Source organism: Neofelis nebulosa, chromosome 2, assembly GCF_028018385.1.
Source record: "Neofelis nebulosa isolate mNeoNeb1 chromosome 2, mNeoNeb1.pri, whole genome shotgun sequence".
In the NCBI taxonomy this organism is placed as follows: domain Eukaryota; kingdom Metazoa; phylum Chordata; class Mammalia; order Carnivora; family Felidae; genus Neofelis; species Neofelis nebulosa.
This window is the reverse complement of record NC_080783.1, coordinates 193,297,916-193,322,299: the sequence shown is the minus strand read 5'-3', so window position 1 is coordinate 193,322,299 and position 24,384 is coordinate 193,297,916. Positions and strand designations below refer to the sequence as shown.

The 24,384-nt window shown below is 56.2% G+C and overlaps 1 protein-coding gene across 4 annotated transcripts; it reads right to left on the bottom strand.

The window, feature by feature from the left end:
- Positions 1–1,380: 1,380 nt before the first annotated feature.
- Positions 1,381–24,297, bottom strand: RSPO1 (R-spondin 1). 4 transcript variants are annotated; one of them, XM_058718020.1, is made up of 6 exons: positions 24,127–24,297; positions 14,197–14,579; positions 5,520–5,711; positions 3,367–3,516; positions 2,897–3,085; positions 1,381–2,181 (listed from the first exon to the last, which is right to left on the bottom strand). In XM_058718020.1, the coding sequence occupies exons 2-6, from the start codon at positions 14,288–14,290 to the stop codon at positions 2,015–2,017; spliced, it is 792 nt and encodes a 263-aa protein (XP_058574003.1). In that variant the 5' UTR covers positions 14,291–14,579; positions 24,127–24,297; the 3' UTR covers positions 1,381–2,014. The 4 variants fall into 4 exon arrangements, with proteins under 4 accessions (XP_058574003.1, XP_058574002.1, XP_058574004.1 ...); XM_058718019.1 differs by lacking the exon at positions 24,127–24,297 and adding an exon at positions 19,119–19,437; XM_058718021.1 differs by lacking the exon at positions 24,127–24,297 and adding an exon at positions 15,439–15,566.
- Positions 24,298–24,384: the final 87 nt, after the last annotated feature.

The window sequence follows — 24,384 nt, the reverse complement described above, 5'->3', positions numbered from 1 at the left end:
CACAGTAGCATGTAGCCAGTGAGCCCTCGAAACATGGCTGGTACAACTGAAGACCTGAATCGTTACTGTTATCTAATTTTAATTATGCAATTTAAAATTTAAAACATATTCAATTCAATAGTTGGAAAACCGTTAACTATTCCTGAACCAGGAATTCAGTATGCGAATCTACTTTTCAATTTTTCTGAAATCTAAATACAAATCAAGTATTTCCGGTGAGAATTCCGAGCCCAAATTAAGATACGCTGTGCAGTGTAAACATACACAGAGTGGTGAAGACTTAGTTTGAAAAAGAAAATGTAAAAGATGTTGTTAATCATTTTTATGCTGATTACATGTTAAAGAGGTAACATTTTAGCATCTATTTGGTTAAATAAAAGACATCATTAAAATTAACTTCGCCTGTTTCTTTCTACTCGTTAAGCGTGGTCACTAGAAAACTTTTTAATGACATCAGTGGCTCATATGATATTTCTGTCGTACAGCACTGGTCTAGAACGCCATTCCTTCTCTGTCTTAACTCCTACTCACCCTTCAGAGCTTGACTCAAATACCACCTTCTCTGAAAAGCTTCCCTGAGATAAAGTCTTATTTCGATTCACCTTAATTCACTTTCATAGCTATGTGTACGCGCCAGGGGTTGCCTGGCCTCAACTCCACCCATTTGTGATTACACACTTATCGGAAGGATCCCTTGGTCCATGACTGTCACCCCTACCAACCTCTACTTCTGTGAGGGCAAGGTCCCTACCTGGCTCCCCCTGGAAACCAAACACTGCGTCCGGGGCCCGGGGCCCATTAGGCTGCCAGTGGACACTTGGGGATGCCACAAGAGGTCATTCTACCCACCGTTCTGTCTTTGGGATCCAAGGGTTTCCAACCATCCCAGAGAACCTGGGCATCCCTGGCCTCTAGGGTGCCACTAACCCCCCCAGGATGCAGATTCTACCTCTCCCAGATGGCAAGTCTTCCTGCACGGCCGACCAGAACCCTTCCCGTGGCCAGGTGGCCAGGACCTTGGTTCCGTCCGCAGAGGTAATGAGAGCAGTACTTCTTAAACTTGAATGTGCACGCCAGGGACCCGGAACCTTGTTACACTGCAGATTCTGGTTCGTCAGGTCTGGGATGTGACCCGAGACTCCCACTTCTAACGGGCCGCCCGATGACGACGTTGATGCCGGTCCGCAGACCACACTCTGAGTAATAAGGATGTAGAGAAGCTGGTTATCACCCTCAGAGTATCCCCAAAGTTTTCTTCCTGCCCTGGGCCCTCCGTCCAGAAGCCATTAGGGGATCTCTTCAAAACTCAGCCCTGTTCCTTCCTGCTCCCGTGTACCCCACCAACCCCTGGACCCTGAAAAGGAACGTGGTGCCTGTGGCTACTGTTGTCATTTGGTTTTGTTTTTAATTTGAAATAAACTTTTAAGCAGTTTTCAGAGTCGGGGCAGCCCTGACACGGATCATAGGTGTGTAACAATACTCTCCAATGATAAAGTCAAACAGCTGGAGATGCTGAACAGGCCTTGAGTTTTGGTTCCTGTCTGCCACCCTGGACTGATCCTATCAGCTCCTCCAGAAGTCTCCACTCTGTTTGGGCTTGCACGCGGGGAAATGGTCTCTCTGACATGTCCCTTGGGAGCATCGCAAACCAAGTCTGTGACGCTGGGCCCTCTGCCAGGCAGAGGTGACCCCTCCACCTCCCCACCCTGTTCACACGGTGACGTCCGGGAGATAAAAGTGTCATCCGGTGGCCTCGATTGTGTGTGTGTGTGTGTGTGTGTGTGTGTCTGTGTGCGCGTGCGCACGGATGCACACATGTACGCTGGTTGCATGTTTGGCCATGGACCCGTGTGTGTGTGTGTGTGTGTGTGTGTGTGTTTGTGTGTCCGTATACGTATGGAGAGTGCGTGAACGCTGTGCCCCCAGCGCTCCAGTTCAGTAAAGCTTTCATCACACAGAGCAGCGCTGGACTCTTTCTGCATGGGCCTGGAGGCTGAAGAATGTCCCTAGGCCCCTAGGTGAGCCCTGCAGGCGTGACCGGCCCCGCTGTCCCCTGGTGCTGCGGCTGCTGCTGGCCCTTGCGTCTCCGGGAGCCGGCGCCCGCCTCCTTGCTCTCCTTCCTGCTCAGGTTCCTGTTGGCGTTCTCCCGCCGGCCCTGGCCACCTTTCCTCCTCTTCTGCCCTGCAACCCCAACAGCAGGAAGAGTCAACAAAGGATGTCCCACAGCAAGCGAGGTGGCCCTGGGCATGGCCGAGGGCTCTTGGGGGGGGGTGGTGGTGAGGAAGCGGGGCGGGGGAAGCAGGGGGGCTGGAGTCGCTGCCTTTAGGCAGCTGGGGACCCCTCAAGGCTTCCTCTGACTGGCGGCTACTTCAGAGGACCCTGCAACATGGGCACAGAGACGGGGGTCCGGGAGCCTCTCACCCTCCACCCCTCGACGAACCAGATGCCCTGCTCATCCTTGTGACCTCCTCAGACCTTGGGCCCCAGTGGGCCAAGATGTTCGGTGCGGCTCTCAGGACAAGCAGGACAGCCCCCGACTCCCCTGCCCCCAGGGCCAGCTGTCCCATCATTGCCGCCTACTGCCTGTGTGACCTTGGTCACATCACCGCACCTCTCTGGGTCTTAGCATCCCCTTCTGTGCCCCCATCTGACCTCCGAGGGTCCCTCCGGTGCCAACCTCAGCTGGCTCCCAAGAGATGGGGAAACTGGAGGGATGTGGACACTGAAGGTCCCAGCTCCCACCACACAGAGTCCTGGGGACTGCTCTCTGCCGGAACCTGGCACCCGGAGTTGGGGTTCCCATCTGGCCCTGGGCGACAGGCAGGAGGCGGAAGCGGCGACACCTCCGTGGCGGTCCCTGACTCCCAGCCCTGGGGAGGCCGAGGCCGCAGCTCACCCTCAGGACAGGGCGTCCTCCGCACTGTGCACCTGCGGGTCTCCTTGGTGTCGGAGCAGGCAGCGTGGTCTCCCCCGGGGGCGTGGAGCACCCTCCGTGTCCGCTCCTCAGAGCCCCTCCGGAAGCCGCACAGCCTCTTCTTCTTGGAGCACGGCCCCCACAGGGACCACTCACTCATTTCACATTGTGCTGGCAGGAAGCGAGGGAAGAGGGAGAGAAAGGGGGGGAGGGTCACACCTCCTCCCCCGACCCAGAATTCTCCACGGGAGTCTCCCCCACCTGCTCTGTGCCTGGAGGCATCCTCAGTGCAGAGGGCAGAGAAACCCCACAGGGTCGTGGGGGTGCATGTGGGGGGGTAAGCTTTGCTGCACGGCCCCCCCAGGCCCAGGCTCGCCCTGCCCCCCACACCACCCTGCCCGCCCCTCCCCTGGGGTCCCGCACCCTCTGCCCGCAGCTCCCAGCAAACTCACCAGGACTACTGCACTCCATGGTGCTGTTGGCAGCCGCCGAGCCCTCGGGACAGGCTGGATAGCAGCGGCCCTTGTGCAGGTATAAGCTCTCCTTACACTTGGTGCAAAAGTTGTGGCTGAAGCAGGCCTCGCAGTGCTCAATCTTGCACTCTGAGGAGAGGGCCAGATGGGGGCCCTCTGACTCATCTCCCATCCCCAAAGCCCCCCCCCCCTCACAGGGCAGACCTCCCCCCCACCACCACCACTTCCCCGAGGGCAGGACTCTGGCCTAGAGCTGCCATGACTGTGGGAGGGAAGGCAAGGACAGGGTGGGGAGAGGAGGCCGAAGTGGCCACTCTTCGGGTCTGCCAGGGACAGTCAGCTAACTCCACCCCAAACCCCACACCAGGCCCTGGAACCAAGGTGAGGCCCAAGACAGCTGTTTTCAGAGGAGGAGGGCAGGACACCTTGTGGGATCAGTGGGGACGAGAGAGAAGGGTCCCAGCGTGTCGTGGCACCCTAGAGGGCCACCCGGTCAGAGGGTCAGAGTCGAACGGAGGGATACAACGGTTTCCTCTCTCCGTTGCACCCACAACATCCCACGCTCTGGTTCCCCTCCTGCCCTGCGAAAGGAGTCTGCTTGGAGGGGGGCGGGGAGAGGAGAGATCCCAGGGCAAATTCCTCTCCCCCTGTAAGGTCTGGTTCCAAGAACCACCCCGGCTGGACTCCTGGGTCCCTCCCCATCCCCTCCTGCCAGCTCTCCCTCCTCTGGGGAAGTGGGGGGAGGGGGGGTTACAGGGCTGAAAGTAGGCAGGGCCTTTCACAATCTCTCCCTTCCCAGATCGTGGGCAGGACTAACTTCCTCCCAGTCTCTGGCACCTGAAGCTGGGGCTGCTAGTTTCCCAGGAGCTGGCACAGCCAGGAACTCCTACCCCAAATACCCCGAGGACCAAGAGGGCAGCCCCAGGGCCCCACCTCTAGCCTCACAAGCTCCCCACCCCACCCCACCCCACCCCACCCTTCCTCTGTGCCTCCTGGGCTCTTGGCTTTATCTCTGTTTCTTCCGCTAGCCTCCCTCCTCTCTTGCTGATTCCTGGGTTTGGTCGCAGGTGAAATACAGTAAAGACAACAGCAGGTACCACTTACAGAGCGCCAGACATCTAGGGCTTTCTATATGCCTCTGATGACAACCCTAGGGGGGTAAAAACTACCACTCTTATTTTAAAGATGAGGATTTGAGAGGCTGCAAAATCCCGATGTTGCACAACGAATGAGAAGCAGAGTTGAGATTAGAACCCAGGGCCGATCTCGGGGCCGTCATTTCCCCCTCCAGGCCTCACCGTTGTCATCCAAAAGAAGGACCCCTGTCACTTAGGTCCCACCTCCCTCCAAAGGCTGTTGTGAGGCTCGACTGATAGGAGGTCTGGAAATGCATTCTAAACTCCGAGGCACTGACCAACTGGGAGGCGCACTGACATTGGTCACCAGAGTGTGTTCCCTGCCTGTCCCCCAGGGTGCCACCGTGAACCTGAACAGAGGTGGGATGGGCCGTGCCTTAGAGCACACGGAGCTGCAGCTGATACAGCGGACCCCAGCCAGAGAGAAGACCTGGGCGGAGGGAGGGGAGGCTTGAACTTCCCCGCAGTCAGGGGAGCCCGGGGCGGGGGTTCAAGCAGAAGTGTCCTGGGAAAGGACATACGTCTCAGAAGCACCTGGCTTTCTGGCTGTGGTGTGGAGGGTTGGAGGACAGATAAACAAGCTCCTGCAATATTCCAGAGGAGAGGTGCCAGGAGCCTGGGAGAGACCATGGCAGTGAGGATGGAGGGAGAGGGGAGGCGGCAGGCACCATGTGGTTATGGGATGGACCGGAGGCGTCACAAGGAGAGGCCGAGAGGCCGGCTCTCCAGTCGGTGGTGTGAGTGGCTCAGGACCCTGCGGGAGTGCAGGTGGGTGCACGTCCGGAGGCAGGAGATGTGGTTCTGAGGTGGACCCGCTGAGCCGGAGAGGAGGATGGACCCTCTGAGATGTCTGGCTGGCAGCTGGATACTTGAATCAGGAGCCTCATCCCTGCCCCCCACCCCTCGGTGTCCCCTCTACTCCTCCTGCCGGCCACCAGCGGTCCGAAGCACCCTCCCCCGGGGGCCAGAGCCTTCTCCAGCCCTCCCCACACTCACTGATGCACTTGTTCATGTCGGGGTTGCGGGCGTCAAAGTAGCCAGGAGGGCAGGAGGGCAAGCACACGCCCACCTGGCGGATGTCGTTCCTCTCCAGCAGGATGAACAGCTTGGGCGAGCACTTGAGGCAGCCGTTGACTTCTGAGCAGAGCTCACAACCTTTGGCACAGGCCTGGCTCCCCTCGGCACTGACTGCAAGGGTGGGACAGGGGGAAGGAGGGGCTGTAGGCGAGACCACCGTCTTTCCCAGGCCCCCACACGGTTGGGAAGTGAGTAGATTGGGGTTTCTTCCCACGCAATGACTGTGCTTCTCAGGAGGCACATGCCAGGATGGCACCTCTTTAAGACGGTTTCATAGGGGTGCCTGGGTGGCTCAGTCGGCTAAGTGTCCGACTTCGGCTCAGGTCATGAGCTCACGGGTCGTGGGTTCGAGCCCCACGTCGGGCTCTGTGCTGACAGCTCAGAGCTTCCGATTCTGTGTCTCCCCCTCTCTCCGCCCCTCCCCCGCTCACGCTCTGTCTCTCTTTCTTGAAAGTGAATAAACATTAAAAAAAAAAAAATTGTTTTTAAAGACTGCTTTGTAAACCTTCCCAGCATCATCTCTCAAGGGAACTAGCACAGATGCCTGAAGCAAGAGCCCTCGTCCACCCTAAGTGTCTCTCTAGCTCCAGGCACAACACAGTCTCGCTCTCCGCTCTCCGGGCTTCCTCTACCCTTCCGGGAGAAGCTGCTGAAGCCGCACGCTTCCCAGAACCTACCCCTCCCCTCCCCAGAGGAAGCAAGGTTCAGCCTCAGGTACGAAGGCTCAGGTATGGAAGGCGGGTATTTTTTAGCCTTGAGAAAGGTTTAAGGTCAAGAAGGACAATGGGTTAAGCTGTCTGAGCAAAGGATCATCTGGTCAGAGACAGCAAAACAACTAGAATAACTATGTCCAGAACAGTGGCCTCAACCAGAGACGATTTTGCTCCCCAGGGGATATGTAGCAACGTCTAGGGACCTGTCGCACCGGGGTGGGGCATTGTTACCGGTATGGAGAGAGGCCAGGGATGCCACGAAACATCCTATAATGCACGGGGTGGCCCCCGCAAGAAATTGTCTGGTTCAAAATGGCACCGATGCTGAGGTTGAGAAACCCTGGCCATCCTTTGAGGCGGTGTGATCTCCAGCCCCCGCACGGGGTCTCAAACCTTCGATGTCATTCCTTTATGGACTTGTTTAACCAACACTCCCCGAGCCCCTCCCAAGTACCCTGTGCAGTGTGAGCGCCAGGGGCCTGGACACGAGGTCGCCTGACCCTCCAAACTGATCTTTCGGTGGTGCCGACAGGCCTGCAGACGGGCAAATGCTGACAGCCGCAGGCCTGGCGATAGTGAACCCAAAAAAAAGAGAGGGAAGGAGTCACAAAGGAGGCTCCATTTGGGCCGACTCTTGAAGAATCCATAGAGATTTGTCCATTAGGAAGTAGAGATCACGGCCCTCTAGGAACAGGACCACAGAGGTGTAAAACAGCCAGGGGAATTGCAGATAATTTGGGGTGCAGGAGGGGTAGGGAGGGGGATGGCGAAAGATAAGAGCTTTCGATATCATGCTAAGGAATTTGAACTTGATCCTGCCAGGCAGCGTTTCCCAAAGAGCATTCCTGGGACCTTGTTCTCCCCTAGATGTTCATCAAAGGCTGTGGAGAAAAGGCCACTACGTCAGGTAAGACTGAGAACCACTGGGTCCCACAGGTCTAAACAGGATTCTTTACTGTAGGGCGTCTTCAACCCTTTTATTATGCTCCTGTGCAGTGGCTCCCTAAGAGGAGGACAGAGGAAGCTTTATTTCCCAAACATTTTGGCCACAGAACCCTTGTTTTGCAGAGCTTTTCCTGGGACATTTCTCCGAGCTGATTAGACAGGAGGAAGCTATCGGCAAGGTGCAGGACCCGGGCTGATTTGTACGTTGGAAGGTTCCTCCGGCAGCGTGGGTGGAGACCAGAGACTGAAGGACCATTTGGAAGGAAGTGGACCAGATCATCCAGGTGAGGAAGATGAGAATGTCTGAAAGAAAATTCTGCTCAGTTGGAGATGGACAGAAACAGATTTGAGAGAAGCTTAGGGACTATAACCGGTAGGCGGAAGTGACCAACAGGAGGGAGGAGTCTGTAGGGTAGGTGGCAGAACAGTGTGGCTGGTCACTTAAAGGAGGCTCAATCCATGGGAAGGCAAGCAGGTGGAGAAGAGAACAGGGAGAGGGGTTATGAGCCACTTAGGACCCAGCCTGCAGCGAGGGGCTGGAGACACGGGCTGCAGACGGAGGGCCGGGAGGATCAGAACAGACGGCGGGACCACTGCCACTACCCGCAGCATAGTGGACCCCCAGCTCAGGCTTCCGAGTCGGCTAGAGCTGGAGCCAAGTCCCCAGCCTGTGACCCGGGGCGAAACACAGTGTCTAGTGTGCCTCCCTTGCCACCACCGGAGAGGGACGTGAGGATGTCCACTCTGGAGGGCTGCTGGGAGGAGTGATCCCTGATTTCAGAACAGGAGAATGAGTTGGAGTTAAGAAGGCGAGCAGAGGAAGCGAAAAAGACCATGACGAACACAACCATGTAACAATGCCGTAACCACGGTAACAGCCGCTAACTACCAAGTGTCCAGAACTTAATCTGTCCTCAGAGGTCATCGAGTGTTCACTCACTTAACTCGCACAATCCATGAAGCAGGTGCTGTTATTATGTTATCATCCTCATTTTTACGGGGGAGGACCTGGAGAAGTGACGGGACTTGGCCAAGGCTTCGCGGCCCGCTCGTGCTCCAGGCAGAGGGAACAAAGTTTACGAAGGCCAAGGGCAGGACCATGCCGGGTGACGTGGGGACCAGAAGTAGGGGTCGGTTGTTGTTGTTGTTGTTGTTTAAGTATAGAATTTAGTTGCATAGAGGCAGTGTTAATCGACCAGTGCACTTAACAATTAATATTGTTCTTGGTTTAGTTCTTCTAAGAGCAAAAATACTCACATGTTGCATGGGCGTTACGCGGGAGCCCTGGGGACTGCTTTTCCACTTTGAGTCTTTATTCGGCTGTGTTACAAATTAATAAGGTGCTGCAGATCTTAGGTACTGCTTCTACCCCCAAGACATTACATCCTCTGTTATGCAAGATTCTTACTGAATACATTGTTGAAATGAATGTTCCCTCTATTCTTGCCTGGGTTTCTTTTTTGTTGTTGTTTAATTTTTTAATGTTTATTTATTTTTTTTTTTTTAATTTTTTTTTCAACGTTTTTTATTTATTTTTGGGACAGAGAGAGACAGAGCATGAACGGGGGAGGGGCAGAGAGAGAGGGAGACACAGAATCGGAAACAGGCTCCAGGCTCCGAGCCATCAGCCCAGAGCCCGACGCGGGGCTCGAACTCACGGACCGCGAGATCGTGACCTGGCTGAAGTCGGACGCTTAACCGACTGCGCCACCCAGGCGCCCCTAATGTTTGTTTATTTTTGAGACAGAGAGAGACAGAGCATGAGCGGGGGAGGGGCAGAGAGCGAGGGAGACACAGAATCCGAAGCAGGCTCCAGGCTCTGAGCTGTCGGCACAGGGCCTGACGCGGGGCTCGAACTTGTGAACCACGAGATTATGACCTGAGCCGAAGTCAGAGTCTTAACCAACTGAGCCACCCAGGCACCCCATCTTGCCTGGGTTTCAATAATTGAACTGATCCAGGTGTCCCATTTGCCGGCCACTATAGCTATGTCCCCATGCTCATTCATTCCGTCCTTGTCACTTTTGTTAAGGACAGATTTGCAAAAGGCCCCTCAGAATACTGCGATCCTCCTCGCATTCAACCAACAGCAAATCTCTGTGTGCATTTCTCTTCGGATCTCTCAATGACACAGCAAGAGAAAGCGTGGAGCACTCGGGTTCTGAAATCAGCATGGGCGGGGGGTGGACCACGGAGGGAGGAGTAAGACAGGAAGCTGGAGAGGGAAGCAGGCCCAGATGAGGAAGGGTCTTAAACCTGTACGCAGGAGTTTGGACACTGCCCTACAGGCAGTGAGGAATTACTGGGGGCTTTAAAATCGGAGACGTGGTCAGGATCACTGTGTGGTATGGAGAAAGGGTTGCGGGGACGGCAATCTGGAGGCAGGAAGACTCCTCAGCTCGAAGAGACACAGCTGAACTAAGAAGATGCAAAGGAGCAGACATAGGTAAGATATTCAGGTGGGAGAAGCAACCAGACCAGCTGATGGGCTGGATGTGGGGCCGAGAGGCTGGGGAAAGTGCAAGCCGAGGGTGACTCCCAGGTGTTGGGCTTGCGTGACAGGGTGGCTGTTGGCCCTTCACCGAGAGAGGGACCGCAGGAGGAGGAGCAGGTTTGGGTGGGGGAGATGATGCATAGTCGGGTTTTGGATGGGTTGAGGTTGTGGTTCCTGTGGGGCATCCGGGGGAAGGTGTCTATGAGGGAGTCGAGCCCGTAGCTCTGGAGCTCGAGAGAAAAAACACCTTGGCTGGAGACCTCGATGTGGAGTCCTTGGCACGAAAACAGTCCCGAAGGCATGGGGGCCCATGAGGCAGCGGACGGTGGGCACAGAGGGTGAGAGGAGGAATGAGGAAGTTAAGGGAGGGACAGAAGAAAGAAGGGCGGCTAGGAGGCTGCGAAGGGGCAACCGGACAGGTAGGGACCTAACTCAGTGGAAGGCAAGAGGAGAGCTGCCTGGGCAGGACCCTGGCTGCTGAGGTGTCAGATAACGAGGCAGCAGCGGACAGGGGTTGGCGCCCCTGGTGAGGGTGAGGGCGAGGGCAGAGGGCAGTGGTCGAGGAGCAGAGGAAGGAGAGCCATCTCCTTCAAGAAATCAGCCGTGGAGCGGGGAGGAGAACCCGGGGATCTGTCCGTGGAAGCCGTGGGCATCCGTGGTTCCACCGTGGAAGTAGAGGCATTCCCGGGCAGAGGCTGAGCAGCCTGGCCGCGCTTGCTTCACAGGCCAGCAGAGGAGGAGGGGCTCAGAGAGAAGCTGGGAAGTTCAACGAGGAAAGGGATGCTGGTCAAGAAGGATAGGAACCCAACGCTGTTCTCGGCTTAGTGAGACAAATGCACGGGCAGTGGGGCAATGGACAGCCACAGGGAGGGGGGTCTGTGTAGGGGAGAGGGGGGTCTAAGGCAGACGGTGGGTGTTGGGGGGCACGTAATGATTCAAAGGGAAAAACCGAGGCTCGTTCATTCCACAGACGTTTATGGCACACCTAACACGTGCCCAGAAGTGCTAGGAGCTTGGGGACCTGGAGATATAAACAAAGGCCCACCCAGGGATGCGGCAGGCAGGGCTGGCTAGCACCGTGTAAGTGGATGAGTAATGAAAGGCACTCCCTTACCCAGCCGGCTAGGTGAAGAGGGTGTGCCAGACAGGAGGAACGGCCTGTGCAAAGGCTCTGAGGCACCGAACATCCTCGTGCATTCACAGAATGGAACATAGGGCTTTTTCCTATTGGCAGGGGAGGTGACCGCAGAAGGGCATGGCCAGATTCACCATACGAAAGGACCCTTTGCCTACGATGGAGGGAGGCATACGGGGGAGGCAGGCTTGGAGGGCCGCAGTCTGGCTGAGGAGGTTGGGTGGGCTGGATGAAGTGGAGGGCACTCGGAGTAGGGATGGAGCCTGCTTCCCAACCTCTTCACAAAACCCTCTCCCACGGCTCTGCCTGCCCTCCCCCAAGTCCTCAGTGAAGCCCACTTCCCCAGGCCAGGAAGGCAAGGCTGTGCCCTCCCCCCGCCATTCCCCTGCGGCCTGTGTGGCTCCTTCATCCTTGTGCAAAACCCCTGCAAGTTGATATTCCTAAAGCCAAAACACCCCTGCCCAACATCCCTCAATGGCTCCCTATTACCAGCAGAATTGAGACCCATCTGGCCTTATTAATTTCTCCACCTGGCCTGGAAAGCTTCCCTGAGCTGATCCTACCCTCCTCATTTCTCAACACTACCCCTCAGCAATCCACAACTATTTTTGGGGGGTGGGGGGGTCTGGCCACATCACACTATTTCACACCTGCGTGTCTTTGCTCAAATCGGTCCTTCTTCCTGGAACATTCTCTGCCGCTTCCTGAGCCTGAGTAACTCTTTCAAGCCTCAGAACTAAAGTCATCTCCTCCGGGAAGTCTTCCCTGATCTCACTTCCCCAGAAAGTCTGGATGGGGTTGGATGGGGGAGTCAGGGTTCAGTGAAGGAATGGGGGCTTCATGGGAGCAGGACTAAGCAAGGGGCCCAGGAATCAGTTAGGAGAAGGGTCTCAGTAAGGGGAAGGAGCCCTCAATGCCAGGAGTAGTGAGAACATGAGGGCAGGGTGAGGGGCACAAAATCCAGGTGGGAAGGCATTCAGGAGAGGGCGAGAAGACAAGAGGCGGAGTGAGTGAAGACGGGGTTCAGGGAGGGGATGCGTCCTCAGCGAACAGGAGAGGAGGAAGTCGATCTGCCAGGGTTCGTAACTCACAACCGAAGGGCACTTTGCTCAGTTTCTCCCCCTCCAGGCAGGGAGACCATCACACATGCGATCAGCCATTTCTGGACTCAAAACTGGTGTGTGCCTCCAGATCAGAGCCGCATCGGGTGGCTTCTAACAGCCCTACTGACACAGATGATGGCAGAGTCGACAGACCAGAGGCTCACAGCACAGCCAGCCAGCCTCCTCTGCCGTCCAGTGGTTAGGAGGCCAGGGTAGCCACACGTCACATCTTGGGCCTCTTTCTTCCCTCCCCTCAACCCTGAAAACCCGAGCGCAAGATGGCCCACACGTTGTTTATATAACGGTGACGTGCATCCCAAAGTCTATACAGAGCTTGGTGTTTTACAAAGAGCTCACGACACACAAATACATACGAATAAAATCTCACGTAGACTAGGGGCGTCTGGGTGGCTCAGTCAGTTGAGCTTCTGACCTCGGCTCAGGTCACTATCTCACAGTTTGTGAGTTGGAGCCCCGCGTCGGGCTGTGTGCTGACAGCTCAGAGCCTGGAACCTGCTTCGGATTCCGTGTCTCCCTCTCTGTCTGCCCTGCCCCCACTCACGCTTTCTCTCTCTCTCAAAAATAAATAAACATTAAAAAAAAAAAAAAAGGAGACCCATCAAAATTGCTGCATTTGATGGCCCTTTGCAGGGACCGAGCCCTTTCTGCAGGCTCAGGCCAGTGCTTTTTATTCACTTATTTTTTTTCTGTACAAAAGTCTTGAACCCAGCTCTTCGACCCCTGGCTTAGGGAGGTGGGGGATGCGTGGCTCTGCTTGTGAGCGGGAAGCGTGACCGCCAGTGTGCGTCGCGGGAGCACGAGTCGTCCCTCCCTCCCGTTTGCTCTCTCTCTCTCTCCCATCTTGGAAACAGAGGAGACTGGTTATGAACCGCTAAACCGCATCTGGCCCATGGAGTCCAAAACGCTGGCCGCAACAGAGAGGAAGGGAGGAAAATCAAGGCCTCGCTGCTGATTAAACCTAACCGTCTCTAATTGTTTGTTAAGCTGGGGATTTTCAGCTTCACCAATTCTCTGAGCTTCTCTCCCTGGGCTGGGTTCTGGCCTTGGCCGCTCCCGCGGAGGCCCGACAAAACTCCACTGCCTTTCCACCTTTACTGGTGAGCCTCCGTCTGGTTGTGCCACACTTCTGTGGAGCCTCCGGCCCGGGGGCGTGGCATCTTTTATGGGGGACAGGCCTTGGGGGTCTGTAACATCGGCCTCCTCCTTCTCCCTGGCACGGTCCCATACACACAGTGGCCACTCCCACTACATACTGGGCAGGTACGGGTCCCCCATTGCTGGAGCCAGGCTGAGGCTCGAGGGCTCTCGTGGCTGCCCAGTCAGTCGTGATTTCCATCAAGCTCTGTTTTTAGGAAGACTGGGCTCATGGGAACTAATTATGTTCCAATACTGACCCTGTGTCTTTAGGGCTATTATCTCCTCCCGTGTCCTAGCCTCGGTTTCCCCATCTGTACAATAATAGAATTTAGTTCGGTTTAGTTTTTAAACTGGGAGGACCCTTCTTTCCAGTGACATCTTACGTGGAATCTTACCGAAAGCAGGGAAGAGTGAGGCACTCTGGTTGGGTGGGCAGTGGGGCCAGACGCCTTCCCACTGCCTCCCTTTCAGCCCCCCGTGCAGCTCCCTGAATCCCACCGGGCAGAGTTAAAAACCACGGGAGTGGATAGTCTCACGAGCCTCCCTGCTCCACTGTCTCTGCCCGGTGGGTGATCTGGGCAGGGAAAGCCGTTGCCCAAGCTGAGCAGAGTTCCTGGCCCCAAGGGGTTGAGGGCTGCACTCCAGCCAAGACTCAAAGAAAAGAGCCCTGAACTCCTGTCGGTGAGGAGAGGACCATGAACCCCAGGCCACAGCGGTAGGGGACACATCTCCATGGATACCACACAAAGCTGGTGTTATGTCAAAGGGGCATAATCCACCAACTGGATCCTCACAAGAGAGAGGTTAATCTAGAAAGCGGAGTCTACAAAGGGGAAAACAGACAACGTGGGTCATCTGCAGAGTGGGTAATCTCCCCCAAATCAATCCACAAGCTGGATAATCTACTGAGTAAAGTACGAAGTGGCGTTGGACGAGTAGAATCTGCAATGGTCATCAGAGAAGGAAACCACCGATGGCCCTCTAGTCCCCAGGCGGCCCCCGCCCGCTCCCAAGGCCAGCGGTGGTCCGGCCCCGCTCCATTACTCACTCCGCCTCTGCCTCTTCCCCTTGATCCCCCGGCTGCCGGCAGCGAGATGCATCCAGCTCAGAAACAGGGCCACCACACACAGCCCAAGCCGCATAGTCACTCGCCAACTCCAGGCCCCTGGTAGGAGGGGTGGTCTCTGGGGAGGGGGGGCGGACAGTGCAGGGCTCTTGCTAACGCCTGCCGGGTTGGGTCAGCAGCAGGAGGCCCAGGCCTGGGCCGTATCCCAAATCCACCATAATCTCAGCTGGGGACAGAGAGGGTGTGGGGAGGCAGCTTCTTCATCAGCCCATAGGGAGGTCCAGAGAGCGTTCCTCAAAGGCACCTTGGGGTGTCACGTGGGAGAACTCTTTGTCACCTCAGCAGGGACGCCTCCAAAAACCAACCTGGTAGGGGAGGAGAAAGAAAGGTCAATTCTGGGGAACCACGCGGTCCCCCCCAGTTTATACCTCCTACCCTCCCCTGTGGCTCTCCTTAGCCAGGAGACTGTGAGAACTCGGAATGGTTGAATGTTACAAGCTACCCACCTGGCACCCCCGGAGAAGGAATCTGCCCCTTCTCCCAGGAAGTTTGCAGAGTCCCCTAACCCGGGACTGGAGCCGGCTACCCAAGCAGCTGGAATATGGCAGACACTCAGACCAAATCCGTGGATCACTGGCAACTAGCTGGCCCCACCCCTGCCCGATGCTGGCCGGGCTCTAACTGGAAGTCCTTCTTTAGGTCGACCCTACAGACCTCATGCTGCAGCAATCGCCTGTCTCTAGAAGAGGAGCTCTCTCTGTCCTTCTGTAAGGGACCCCCTCAGCCCTCTCTTCCCAGTGCTGAGTCACCCCTGTGCCTTTCACCTGTGGGGCTGGAGCAGTGGCCCCCGACAGGCTGGCAGGCTCTGCGTGGCCCTCTGGGCTTGGCGGGAGAAAAGGAAGCAAGGCTTCCCCGGCCACAGAAACTCTGACACAGCAGGCCCTGCGGGCCTGGCCTTTGTGAGAGGATAAAAGATGCCCGCCCTGGCCAGAGACACAGAGAATGGGGATAATCCCCCAGCCCAGCGAGAGCCAGGTCTCTGGACCCGCTGGCCGGGTGATGGGGGCAGGGGGAGCCGGTCCCTCCCCGGTGAAATGTGTCTGGAGCCCGACGCCGAAAACCCCGCTTCACGCTCAGGCTCGCGCGCTCCCACACATTCTCCCAGCAGAGAGGTCTGCCCGAGCGCTGCCCTGAACACTTCGGTGCGGACCCACCCACGCTCACCCAGGGACAGAAGGGAACAGCGAGCCTCCAGGAAGCTTTGGAGATGCCAGGGAAGCACTGCCCTCCCGTCTGCTGGTTAGATGCCTCTGAACGCGTCACTGAGCCTCCCTGAACCTCAGTTTCCTCATCTATAGGATGGGGACAAAGATGCCTATTTCACAGGCTTGCTCTGAGAGTTGGCTGAGTTTTTGGCTTACGAATGAGAAATCTGAAATGCTAGAGTGGCAGTGCCCCGCCCACCCCATCCCAGTCCCTTTCCCCTTCGCCTCTCAGGGAGGCCCCAGTGAGCCCACCTGCATGGGAGATAAATCATTATCCCACGAGGGAGTTCAGCACCTCCCTCCTCGGCCTCTCCCGCCCGGCTTTGAAGGCCAGTCACACTCAAGTGGTTAAGCTGCCCGGAGAAGTGTTTACACGAGGCTGACGGGTCCCACCTGGCGCTGCAGCCGGAGCCAGGGGAGACGCCCCCAGCCACCCCCAAATGCCAGCCCCTACATGCCCCTCCAGTACTCCCTGCGTGAACTGCCAGAGCCTTCCATGCTCCCCAGCCCCCACCACACACTTCCATCACCTACAAATCACCGTCATCCTGCTGAGCTTATCGAACTGGGGTCTTCAGCCAGAGGTTGGCCCGTAGAACATACGATGGTTAAGGGCGGAAGCCAGATCACCATATTGGCCACGCTATGTATTAGCAGTTACCGCAGGTGGAACTGGGCGATTGCCTCAGTGTCCTTATCTGCAAGAGGGTGGTTGTTTTTTATGGCTTAAACGAGTTAATGCACGCCGCTGCTCAGAACGGTGTCTGGCACCTCATGACAACTCGCTCAGAGCTGTTGTATTTTCTGTGACCAAGAAGACACAATTTTGTGTCGACACGCCAATGGTCATCTAAAAAGCGAGACGGGCGTTTCATTTTGTTTTGGTATCATCTGGATCCCAAACACGATGCTGAGCACTGTTACGCAATCTCCATTTTTGGATCTTTATGGTCAGTTGCCTTGGCCCCAATGCGATCACTCAGCATGGCAGGGTTAACTTTTTTTTTTTTTCTTTTTTTTTTTTTTATTTTTATTAAATTTTTTTTTCAACGTTTTTTATTTATTTTGGGACAGAGAGAGACAGAGCATGAACGGGGGAGGGGCAGAGAGAGAGGAAGACAGAATCGGAAACAGGCTCCAGGCTCCGAGCCATCAGCCCAGAGCCCGACGCGGGGCTCGAACTCACGGACCGCGAGATCGTGACCTGGCTGAAGTCGGACGCTTAACCGACTGCGCCACCCAGGCGCCCCATGGCAGGGTTAACTTTTAATTGAGGCATGTGTGGAAGTGAGGTCCTGGGACCCCTGGCAGATACATGCTCGGGGTGCCGTGAGTCCTTACACCAGACAAACACTGCAGGAGAAGGCCACGCAGATCAACTGGTGTTAAATCCTGGGTCTCACTCTGCGATTAGTATCGATGGGGTCCTACGAGCAGGAAAGGTCTCCTATGCATCTCCTGTGTCTGCCTGGCTCGGTGCCTGGCACATTGGGCTTGGTGCTCGGCAAAGGTCAGCTCCCTTCCTTGCCCTGCCTCTACTTTCCTTCTATTCCCTTCAATCCTCCCCGCCCCCACCCCCCACCCCCACTCTGGCTTAGCTTTCAGCCTGGCTCTTGCCATGCTCACCCTGGCCCTCTCCCACCTGAATCACTATGAAACCACGATCTCAGCTGGAAAATGGGCAGGACGATCCACATCGGAATTTCACTGGAGCAAATGACACTGGCCTCCCTCACCTATCACTGGATGGGAAAAAGTTCAAGCAGTTTCAGTTGATTGATTGTCGATGGGCAGAAATAATGGTTTCATATGGTCAGACCTTCTGATGTTTTTAAAAAGAGAAGCTGAAAATTCAGAATCGTATGTGAAATGCAATTTTTAAAGCTGGACAGGTCTCAGACTGAAAACACCGTAGAACCCAGCCCCAGAAGATCACAGGTGGGTGCATCCAGCTAGCTCCAGCCAGCCCCTGCCCGTCCTACCCACCGACCCTCAAGGGCAGTGGACACAGACTACCCTGGATGGGCAGAACCAGCAATGGGAACTGCTGGCAGTAATCAAGGTCTCAGGCGGGGGGGGGGGGGGGGGGGGGGGGGCGGGGAAGGGCATTTGTCTCTGCCAGGGTCAGGGTGAAAGGCTCACATTCATCAGGTACCTGCACCACCTGCCATGCGCTAGGCCCTCATTCACTGAGCACAACTCTAGGAAGCAAGTAGAATTACTCCCATTTTTTTTTCTGGTCCAGACAGGTTAAGGTTGGTCTCAGGGCTACCAACCTTAGGACTGGGTGTCTGCAGGGCGAGGCAAGGGACAGGGAGCTGACCCCGGAGGTGGGGAAGGAACTGGCGGCAGAGGCAGAGCTGGGGCGGGAGACCCGGGAGAGAGGCGGTGCCCTCCCTGTTAGGTGGTCTCGCCAGAGAAGGGCACAGGCTGCGGAGGGGAACACAGCCGGGGGTGGAGCTGAGGGCGGGGACTCGGTGCCCCCATAAGGTTGGAGTCACTTTCACCTTCTTGCCTGTAACACTATCAGGATAAATTGGTACTCCGTCCGGGGCCGGATACAGACCCAAAAATGTAAACCATCCGATAATTTCTCATTAACCCTCCCCGGGACCGGCTACGGGTGGAGAGTTTCGCGGCTGGCGGGCGGGGGCAGAAGCATTGCTGGGCGGGGGGCGGGACCAAGTACGTGCCTGCCCGACCTGTCGGGATTAGCGTGTCGGCCGGAGCCAAGCCAGGTGCTGGGGCCGCCCCCCACCCCCCAACACCGAGGGCATTGGGGAAAGGCTCCTTCACGTCCCTCCATCTGCGCCCCACGCGCGCAAATTCTTCTTCCCTACCCACTATCCGGGAGAGGCCCAGCAGGTGCAGGGGGAGGGGAGGCGGACCTCTGGCTGTCCCCCCAAATCCAAGAGGACTCTCCAAGTCCAAGGGGCCAGTTTCACAAGAAAAGCCCTGCCCCCAAGCGCCCGCACCCAGAATCCGTCGTTGCCCTCCTTTGAACCCCGGGCGAACACAGCCCCCACCTCTCCCCGACCAAGCAGCACCCCCGTCCCTCAGCGCCCGACCCGCGTGGGTCAGGGAGTCGCGCCACCTCGCAGGGCAGTGGGGGAGGCCGTGCTAGCTGCCTGCCACGTCGGACCCGGACCCGGGCTGCGGGACTGGGGCGGGGGGAACCGGGGGCCAAGGGATTCAGGGGGATCCGAGGCGATGACACCAGGGGATCAAGAACTTCTGGCTTGGGGAGGAGGGGTGAATAGGGCGGATGGGTTTGGGGAATCCAGACCGATCAGCTTCGGTCAGTTTCAGAGTCAGAGTCAGATGGGATGAGATTCAGAGTGAAGACAGTCACCGGGGGCTGCGGGGTTGAGGGGAACCCCGGGCAGCAACCGGGAGGGGGCTGCGCATTGGCTTGAGGGATGACGGAGGTGGCGGGACAAGCAGGGGAGGCTCCAGGAGGTGCCCTCTCCCACCCTCCGACCCGACAGCAGTCAGAAGTCCCCTTCCCTTCGCTGTCGCCCCCCGCCCCCACCCCCCGCACTCAGCTCGGCGGAGCCTCGACGTCACGGCCCGCGGCGCCCCGGGTCCCGGGAAAAGGGGGCGCCAGGGAGAAGGACGGGGCAGCTCCGGGGCACTCACCTCCGCGCTGCCAGCCGCGGCGGGGGCAGGCCCGGGAGGGGCGAGGGCGCGGCCGGTTCACCCGCCCGCCCGCCGCAGGACTGTCCTGGGCGCCCGGCTCGCCCGCGCTCCGCCCGCGCGTTCCCAAGTTGCTCAATCTGCGGGCGGCTCACGCCCTCCGGGGCCAGCGCCCCACCCGGCGCATCGGTCCTTTGGGGAGGCTCGGTCCGGCCCTCGCTCTCCGCAAAGCCCCACTCTGGCGGTCCGCTCCCCGCTCTCCGCCCGGCGCTGGTGCTCTCCGTCGCGCCTCCGCTCGGCCGGAGCTCCCAGCCCGGAGAGGGGCCAGTCCTCCGCTCGCACGAGGGAGGGAATCCCCCCCCTTTACAGTCCCACCCCCCGAGCCGGCCCCCCTTGCCGGGATCCGCAGCAAAAAACGGACTGGAGTGCCAGGCCCGGGAGTCCGTAGCCCCCTCCCGCAGGCGCTTGCCCGCAGCTGGGGCGCTGCGCGTGGAGCGCGGGGCTGGCCGCGGCACATGTCCTCTGGGGCCTGGCGCAGACCCTCTGCCCTTGCCTCCTCCCCTCCCCACGCCCCGCACCCTGGGGATTCCACGCAGCCGCAGCACCCGCCGCAGCTCCAGGCATCGTGGGGGTCAGAACTGGGTCTGAGAGCCTCTGGAAACCTCAGTTTCCCTATCAGGAATCTAGAAAGTGACAAGGAACAGGCTCGACAGGGCCCGTGGTCCTGGCCACGCCCTCCTCCTCTCAGGGTAGAGTCTTCAGAGCATCTTCCCAGTTCAGAGGAAATGTGAGGCTGTGAGATTCTGGTAAATCCGGGCGAGGACGCCTCCACACGGACATGCTGACGAAGAGTGAGGGGGAATTCTGAAATAAAACCCAGATTCAAACCCCTGCTCCATCACTTACCAGCTGTGTGGCCCTACCTAAGTGACTTAACCTCTCTGAGCCTCATCTGTTTTGAGGGTTCAGTGAAACGAAAGCTACAACAGCCTGGTAAGTGGCAGGGGAGCTGTGAATGCCTGTGGAGTGTCTTGAAGGGCTGCGGACACCCGCAGGGACCCACATGATGTTGAAGTCAAGCCTGATGAAGGGAGGGAGGGAGACTCACGTCTTGGGGCGGCAAACAGCTGTTCTCCAGCTTCATTTCAGACTGGTTAAAGGAAAATGGGCTAAAACTGTAGTTAGCAGGAGTTAAGTTAGAGCAGAAAAGCTATACTGATGGGGGGGGGACGCGGATAGGGGTGGTGAGTAATCAAGACAGGCTGTGGGATCTCCTCAGGACGGGAGGCGGGAGCCCTAACTATTGAGACAAGGGTGCAGGGTCTTTTACAGTGATAGGGGAATAGATGGAATGACCCCTGGAGTGTCCTGGTGGCCAGGGAACAGGGATGGTGAATGGCCAAAGAATGTGGAGCAGTCGGGTCCCAAATGCCCAGTGGCTGGGCTCATTCAGCCACAGCATTGCCAAGTTTGCAAGAGGCAAACAGCCATTTCCAAGTTCCTCCTGCCCCCACCCCCAGCTCCCTCTCAAAGCCGCTCCCCTGTCCACTCTGCCCTGAGCTTTCCCTATGTCTCACCGGCCCTTGGCTCTGCTCCGTGCCTAATCAAACAGCCCCAAATGCCGAAAACGCAGTGTTTATTTTATTTTATTTTTTTACACACTTGCATAACTCCCTGACAAGCCACGCCAGGCGTTGGGCTTTTTGTTTGGTTTTATTTTGTTGCATTTAGGGGAAAAAAGAGAGAGAAGAGAAGGAATCACACAAACCATCCAGCCCTAGAAGATGTCTTAGGCCAGGCCGTGGGCTCGGGTTTCCTGCCTGAGGAAAAGTCTGCGGGAGTTGGGGGGCCTCACTACTAGGCTCAGGAATGAGTGAGAAAGGGAAGAAAACCACCTGGGTCAGGGAAGATAATGAATTAGAACCATGTGACGAAAATAAAGAGCATTTCTTGTGCACCTAATATATGCCAAGCCCTGTGCTTTGCATATATATTCTGTTGCCTAATTTTGCAGCCATTTGCCTTTCCTTTTTTTTTTTCTTTTTCTCTTATAAATGTGAGTTCTGAGCCTCAGAAACGTCAAGTAATTTGCCCAGAGACATATGACCTGTAGGTGGCCAACCCGGTGGCCATTACGCTAAATGACTTGTAATTTTCCCCAAGGGAGCCAGGTTGTCCTGAATTTGCATATGTTGTCCATTCTTCCAAGAAATGTTTGTTTTTTTTTTTTTCTCTCTCTGACCCTTTCTCTTGTTGTCTTTCAAAATGCCCTCATGAAGTTTTACCCAGCCACCTTGCACGTCAGGCTCTGGACCTTGTGTAGACCTATACATCACTCATCACTGGCCTGTGATTGTCTCTCCCACTGCACTGTGAGCCTCTTATGGGCAAAACCTGTGTCTGATTCACCCTGAGGACCCCAGCACCATGAACATACCTAACTGATGCTTGGTGAACTGAACCTCCGGACAACCAGGATTGTGCCTTTTGTAGATCCTGCCAGCTGATGCAGATGACATCTCAGGTCATCATCAGTCCTTACCCAAACCCAAGATCACCCTTCTCATTAGAAGACCAAAGGTCAGGGGCGCCTGGGTGGCGCAGTCGGTTAAGCGTCCGACTTTAGCCAGGTCACGATCTCGCGGTCCGTGAGTTCGAGCCCCGCGTCAGGCTCTGGGCTGATGGCTCGGAGCCTGGAGCCTGTTTCCGATTCTGTGTCTCCCTCTCTCTTTGCCCCTCCCCCATTCATGCTCTGTCTCTCTCTGTCCCAGAAATAAATTTTAAAAAACGTTGAAAAAAAAAATTAAAAAAAAAAAAAGAAGACCAAAGGTCAGGGGATGCAGGCCTGGGCTGTAGCTCCTAGAGATCAGCAAAGTTCCTTATAGTTTACGTCATCCTTTACCAGGTGAGAACTGTTCTCCCAGCTGGGTTGTCACCTTACCAGTATACCTTCAGCTACGAGTAATAGAAGACCAGCTCAAAATAGCTTAGACAGCAGGGTGGTTTATTATCTCATCTGTCAGGAAGGGCAGAGGTAGGAATGATCCAGCAGCTCAGCAACCACATCGAGAATCAGATTCTTTCCTGTATTCTCATCCTACCATCCTCAGCACCACAGCTACTGCCCTCCTGATCACAAGATGGCTGCAAGAGCTCCAGGCACCACATCTTTCCCCACTAAGTCCAGCAACAAGTCCAGCAGTCTGTTTTTAAAGAGTTAACTGGCATTTTAAAATGCTTAAAATGGTATATTCTGTATTACATATATTGACCACAATTTTCTTTAATTAATTTAACCGGATCACATGTCCACCAGTGAACCAATTGCAGACAAGAAGGATGATGCTATCAGCTTAGACCAATCAGGATTATGTGGGGAAGAGTGTTCATGGACAAAAGCAGAACTCTGTTGCACTGAAGAAGGGACAATGGGCTTCTGGGCAGGCAACCAACAGTGACCGTGGCCATCACTGTTATACACACACACACACACACAAAACTGACTTTGTTAATATCAATTTATCACAGACTCCCCCACAAACCTTAGTCTCCCCAACCCTGTTAATCTCTTAACAGAGAGATCTTGTTATTCTCTCTTTCATGGGGGCAATATAGGATAATGGTTAATCGCATTAGCGATTAGCTCGGTTAGCCCTGAGTTCAAAGCCCATTTCTACTACCAACTAGCTCAACGTCCTTGGCGCAAGTCACTTCGCCTCCCTGAGGCTCAGTCCCCTCATCTGTAAAATGGGTATAAGAACAGTATCTACACTACCCTTCTCATGGGGCTAATATAAAGTGATGGATTTATTTTATTTTATTTTTAACATTTATTCATTTTTGAGAGACAGAGTGTGAGCGGGGAGAGGGGCAGAGAGAGAGGGAGACACAGAACTCGAAGGAGGCTCCAGGCTCTGAGCTGTCAGCACAGAGCCCGTCGTGGGGCTCGAACTCCCGAATCCCGAGATCATGACCTGAGCTGAAGTCAGATGCTCAACCGACTGAGCCACCCAGGCGCCCCGAAAGTGATGGATTTAAAGAGCTTAGCACAGTGCTAGGGATTATAGCAAATACTTAGTACGCGCTGGCTCTTGTAATTAGCTATGAGTTTGTCCTCTAGTGCATTAAATATTAGCTGAGTGTGATTGTATCCCAGGCACCAGGCTGGTGACGGAGGGGGGAGACACGAACATCACACTGTCTGTCTTCCCGAGGGGCTCCGGGACTAGTGGGACAGACCGATTTATAAGACAAGGAAGACTGGGAAAAGTGACAGCACAAAATAAGGGGTGATCACCACTCCTGGAGGGAGTCAGAGAAGCTTCTCCAGAGAAGCTTGAAAGACTTGTTGGCATTTTCTAGGCACATGAGATGGAAAAGGTGTTCCGGGCAGAGGGCGCGGTGCATGTGGAGGTCCAGAGGCCTGATGCACGGTGGCGCCCTCGGAGACCTAAGGAGTTCTGCTGTGCGGAGATTTAGGACGAGAGCGAGGTGGCAGGAGGGCGATAGATGATAATTTTCCAAGGGGGGCTTGGGTACCAGGCTAAAGAGCAGGGACTTTACCTTGAGAGCAGTGGGCCACCCCCAGCATTGACGAGGTGGCTGAGAGGCAGGTTGGGGGGAGACATGGCAGGGGGTGAGGAGCCCCCACGAGAGAGGATAAGGGGGTCATCCCAAAGAGCACAGCTCTGTTTTTCCCCTTCCCCCCTCCACATCCCTTCCAGAGGGCCGGCTGTGTCCGGGACACCAGAAACACAGCCTCCCAGGTTCTCCATCTTGTCGTAACGGAGACGGGGTTCCCCTAAGGCACACCTGGGACACGCAGCTCTCACCCTGCGGGGTCTGGAAAACCATTGGCTCTCCCTCACAAGGAGTGAGGAGCCAGCCTGTGCCAGCGGCCTCCTCTCCCCCTGACCCTCCCTTCATGGCCCTCCCTCCACCATCCTTCAAATGCCCCCAATCCTTTCGATTCCCGCTGCTCTCCCTCCCCACCCCTCCTCACCCACGTTACCTGCCACACGCCCCGTGGTGCCTTCTTTGCTCACACAGGACTTTGACAACGGTCTCAAGGTCCTCTTCTCCACAGCAGCCTCAAGCATCACCCTGGGGACCTTCTCCACGCCAGCGCCACTGTCACCTCCTGGACCTCCCAGACGGTGCTGATATTCTCGTCCACTTCACTGCAGGCTCCTGCTCACGTGGCTGTGCCCTCTTGGCCCCCAAACTGTTCCATCACTGACATCACAGGCTCTAAGACCCACCTCCCAGA

What these genes read in the sequence shown, in the direction of transcription:
- RSPO1 (XM_058718020.1), bottom strand. Translation starts at nt 14,290, where the DNA reads ATGCGGCTTGGGCTGTGTGTGGTGGCCCTGTTTCTGAGCTGGATGCAT. An exon ending in CATGGAGTGCAGTAGTCCTG is followed by an intron (nt 3,086 to 3,366) that starts GTGAGTTTGCTG and finishes GCTTCCTGCCAG; the next exon opens with CACAATGTGAAATGAGTGAG. An exon ending in GAGGACGCCCTGTCCTGAGG is followed by an intron (nt 2,182 to 2,896) that starts GTGAGCTGCGGC and finishes TTGGGGTTGCAG; the next exon opens with GGCAGAAGAGGAGGAAAGGT.